The following is a 5017-nucleotide window of genomic DNA, read 5'->3' on the forward strand; positions in this document are numbered from 1 at the left end:
CTATGTAATTCACTGTTAAAAGCTGTTTCATGATGCACTTTATTTCTTAATTTAATATCTTTATGGCGTTCACTCAGCTGATTTCCCTTCACTCACGTGAAAGCAGAAGTTACCACAAGCCTATTTGAGAAGCTCAGGAAAGTAAAGTTAGAAAACATTACAGGTGAACACGCAAAGTCTGATGTGACAAACAAACATCTTCTAACAGGCAATTCATTCACCTTAAAATTTTTGAATTATCTAATATGCAGCCAATTCAGTATTTAGAACAAAAAGCATCTGTACACATTTTTCCCCTCAAAAAGACAAGCACTGCACTTATCCATCCTACCTCTCAGAGTCTTGAGAACACAAGTCTTCGCCACTCCCTCTGCCTTAGGAAACTCAACCACTGACCAACACAACCTTTCTGTGGACATATCCATTCACAGAAGAAAGTTACAACAGTCATTCAGATAAAATATTATAGGTTTATTTAAAACTTATTTTCCGCTTGAATATGCAAAATACAAACTCCAAAAAGTTCCTTTTACTTCGTAGTTTACAAATATACAAAATAAAAGTTTGCTTAAATTTATATTACATATCTATTATGTAAAGAACTATATAGAAAACATTTGTTCTGCTTAAGGCATATTTGGGAATAAACCATTGTACAAAGTATTGCACATCGAAACCACAGTGCATTACAGACTGTCTGCATAAAGTTATTTTCTTAAGAAAAATAAAAAAAGATAAACCAGGATTATTTACCTGATTTAGGTCATAATTGGCGATCGGAAGACAAAAATATTTCCTTGTCAGATATGCAGCAGTTTGAGAACTTTGGCTTCCTGTTTTTGGTACCTCTAAAACCAACAGTCACTAAGCACCATGAAATAGGCTTTTAAAACATAACTCTGTACCTGAATTTTTCCTCCTCTTTTAACATTGTAATGGCTTTTGGAAGGAAGAAAAAAGGAAAGTACAAGATGACATTTACATCTAATATTGCATTGAAGAAAATTTAAGGGAATGTCATTTCCCTGTGTAATATCCCCACCCTCCGAACTACACACAGTCTGTTTAACCCTGATATCCGTGACTTCCAGTCACTCCTTGGCATTTTGTAGTCCGGAAATAATTCAAGTTGGATTTACAAATGGAATGATAGAAGAAGATCCAGTCATTGACCCCAATGTTTTTTGTTTTCTTTAAAAAGTATGCTAAAAAAAAAGTTGCAATGTCCATATGCAATTATCCCTCTTTCCACTCTTTTTGGAAGACTTCACCATGATTCTCTGTAGTGCTTAAACTGGGTTCTCCCCTTCTGGCGGAAAGCAGTCCTCATGCTGTAAATACTGAATCTCTAAGGCAGTTAGGGAAAGATCCACTGCTTCCAATTAAAAGTGCCTCTTCATGTGTAAGGCGAGGTGATCCGACCTGGAAAACGCTCTGTCACACCGCTGGCACTGGAAAGGGCGGTGGCCCGTGTGTTTTCGGTAATGACGAGTGAGTTCATCAGATCGGGCAAACTTCCATCCGCAGCCTTCCCAGTCACAGTGATAAGGCTTCTCACCTTAGAAAAAAAAAAAATTAAAAACATGTCAGTCATGTTTTCTTTTTTTTTTTTGTGGCAGTGTGCGCGAGGGTGTGGGGGGGAGGGAGAGGCTAACTCTGTTTCACACCACTTTTAACACTTTTAAGAAGAAAGAATTAAAGCGTCAAAGAAAACACAACAAAGAGCTTGAAGCAGTTGTGCACTACTACCTTACTAACAGAATAAGATGGTCTTGTCAAGACTTTACACGTATTATAAGCCATTAACACTGCTGAAATCTTCTCTAGCAGGCTCACTTTGTCTCAAACAAAGTTTCAGAACATAGGAGTTCTCATAATAAGAGTTTATTTTTGCTGGCTAATGTTACATGATCAAATATCAACCAGAAATAGCTCAGCAGAAAAATAAAGTATTTAGATAATTGTAGGTCTTGAGAATTAAAAACCGGCTGCTAACTGCTTTCATTACCTTAGGTTGATTAACAACTCAATTTTTCTGTCTTCACTACAGCAAAACTGCTGTTGACTGCACAACAAATTTCACTGACAATTACAGACTCCGTCCTACACATCCTGAAGACCACGCTGACAGTCTCGGGCAGAAGGGAGGAACCGCTCTTCGACCAATTTTTCCTCCTGCTGCCGTTAGCCAACACACAGCCTAACCACTCAGCTACCGTTTCTCTCTTTCCAGTATCCTAGTCAGGAGAAAGTTGTGAATCAAATTCACAAACCAGGGATTTAAATTATGCAAATTCCCAGGTTATTTAATCACTGTTACGGAATGCCTGCACTGGCGAAACCGTGCATGATGTACCTGCTTTCACAAGCTCAGTTATTGCAATATGGCATTCAGCTGCAAGGTTAAAGTTTGAACTTGGGCGCAGATACACACTTTGGCAGATTTTATCTGAATTCTAGCAGTTGCCAATGAGCTGTTAAGCTCCATCTCATCGGTGCTAACTCAGGGGAAGATGTGTTCTTCCCACATAGGAGCGGCACCAACCACGGCATCAGTGACATCAACCAACGCAGCTAGAGATCTCAATTAAATCAGCACAGAGCCTGTCACCATTCACTTGGACGTGGGACAGCAGCTTGCAGAGGTGTCAAGGCTTCTGTGTCAGCCATAGGATCTCTCAAGCTGGAGTAAGCCAAGACAAGACGGGTGTGCACAAAGCACCCAACCACAAACAAAGAAAGTAGAACCTTAGACAGAAGTCCACTTCTTTTTCAGAAGTGGGCTAACACTAATCTACAGCAACAAATCCCATCAGATTCTCAGCTATCTGCTTATTAACCAGCCACACAACTGAAGAGGATCAACAAACTTTAGCCTCTGCAGGAAACCCACCTGCTTCCACACCTGAGTAACTGTGAACCACTAAGTGAAAAACCCAGCCAGTAAGCAAAGATTTAACATGGCCAATGCAAAAGAAACAGCACCCAGGAAAACCCAGCAGAGCACAGCCAAGACTCATAATTTCAGCACTCCCCCTGCCCGTTTGCTTTCAGAAGGGGGCTCACCCCTATGACCCCATGCAGGCTTCACCTGTGTGGGTTCTTAAGTGTGCCTTGAGATGAGAGCTCTTGGTGTAGGTCTTGCCGCAGCCTGCGTAGTCACAGGTGTGAGTGGCTGTTCTTTTTCGAGGCCACGATCGCCGTCCTCTCTTGGGCTTGGTCTCTTCTGGCAGACAGCTCCCCGGCGGCATCAGCTCTGCGGGCAGAGAGGGAGGAGTGAGCACGGCCACGGCCATTGCCTCGGGGCCACGCTGGCGGGGGGGACTCACCTTGGTACTGCAGCGTGCCGGGGGGCAGCTGCTCGGGCAGGAAGGCGGGGTAGCCAGGGGCCGGGGGATACCCGGGGGGCAGAGGCAGTGGCGGGTGGCCGAGCCCCGGAGCTGGGGGAAGGCAGTCCCTGCTGCTCAGCATCTCCTCGGGCCCCAGCGAGGGCGTAGTCCGGGCCGGCAGCAGGCGGCCCATGGAGAAGTCATGCTGCGGGGGGGGTCCTCGGGGGCCGCTCCCGTGCGGCGGCGGGGCCAGCGTGCAGGGCGAACTGGTTTCCTGCTTGATTTTGGGGCACATCCGCGGCTGGAGGGGGCTGTAAGGTGCCCCGGGTCCCTCGGAGCCGGGCGGCTGGGCGGCGGCGGCGGGGGGGCCGCTCTTGGGGCTGAGCCCCGGGTGGTTGTAGTCGCCCACGGCCTTCACCACGAACTTGCCCTGCAGGCTGCCCAGCGGCGGTAGGGCGGCGGGCGCCGGCAGGTACACCGGGTCCAGGTCGGGCCGCATCAGCTCGGCCACGAAGCCTCCCGAGGGCGACACGTCGCTGATGTCCGCCAGGTTGAAGGGAGCGGAGGCGGGAGCCCCGTCGCGGCCGCCGCCGCCGCCGTAGAGGAGTCCGCCGGGCTCGGCGCAGGGCAGCGGGTAGGCGAAGGGCCCGGCGGGGCAGGGGCTGGCGGCGGGGGCCGGTGCGGCGGCGGGGGACACCACCACCGCGGCGGCGGCGGCGGGTTCCTGGTGCATAAGGGAGTTGGAGAGGATGAAGTCGAAATCCAGCAGCTCGTTGAACTCCTCAGTTTCGCGGCGCGGCCCCAGGGCGGGCGCGGTCTCCAGGTCCGACGGCGGCGGCTCCGCGGGACGCGCCGTCAGCGCCGGCGGCGGCCGCTTCAGCTGCGACAGCTCCTCCCGCCACCTCTGCGGGGACACGGGCACGGCTCAGCCCCCGGCCCGACCCGCGCCGCTCCCGCCCCGGCCGCCCCGCTCCGCCGCCGCCACCTCCGCCGCCGCCACCCCCCCAGCTCCGGCTCCGGCGCGACGCCGATACTCACGTTGCCGGGGCCCGCGGGCCGCGGCGCCTTCTCGCGGCCCGCGGCGCCCGCCGCGAAGGTGGCGATGGAGGGGAGGAGCGTGCCGCTGAGCGCCATCTCGCACTCGCCGGGGGGCTGCCTGCGGGGAGAGCGCGGCGCGTCAGGCGGCGGCGGCGGCACGGAGATCGCTCCGGGACCGCGCCAGGCACCCACCGCATCTGCGCCGGTGCGTCCCGCCGAGCCGCCGCCGCCGTCGTCCCGCCGAGGAGAGTGAGGAGGAGAGGAGTGGGAGCGGCGATCCGCGCCGCGCGCCCGCGGGCAGAGCCGCCGGGCTGGAGGCGGAGAGCGGGCGCGGGGTGCTAGCGGAGCCGCAGGGAGGCGGCCGCCGCCGGGCAACGCGGCTCTGGCACCGGCAGGGCGGCGGCGTGAGGCACTTCCCAGGGAGCCGCGGCCATGAGGCAGCCGGGCGGGACGGACGGACGGGGCACGGTGCTGCCGGTGGGGAGGGAGGGGCCGGGCCGGCCCGCGCTCTGCCGCCGCCGCCGCCCGTCCTCGCCGCGCCTCGCTCGGCACTGCTGTGCGTCCGCCACGGCCGCCCTTTTTATAACCTCACTTCACGCGCGCTCCGCCTGCCGTCGCCAGAGCGACGGAGAAAACAAACTGACACGTGG

General features: G+C 53.8%; 1 protein-coding gene across 1 annotated transcript; it reads right to left on the reverse strand.

The window, feature by feature from the left end:
• Window positions 1-450: 450 nt before the first annotated feature.
• KLF4 (Kruppel like factor 4) lies at window positions 451-4481 on the reverse strand. The gene is given in 4 exon segments (XM_042822906.1): window positions 451-1558; window positions 3092-3285; window positions 3287-4233; window positions 4368-4481. Coding segments are annotated over 4 exon segments (1413 nt in total). The 5' UTR covers window positions 4464-4481; the 3' UTR covers window positions 451-1382.
• Between the last annotated feature and the right edge of the window lie 536 nt (window positions 4482-5017).

Source organism: Centrocercus urophasianus, unplaced genomic scaffold, assembly GCF_019232065.1.
Source record: "Centrocercus urophasianus isolate 14NV4802_14NV808 unplaced genomic scaffold, USGS_Curo_1.0 seq_21, whole genome shotgun sequence".
Taxonomy (NCBI): Eukaryota; Metazoa; Chordata; class Aves; order Galliformes; family Phasianidae; genus Centrocercus; species Centrocercus urophasianus.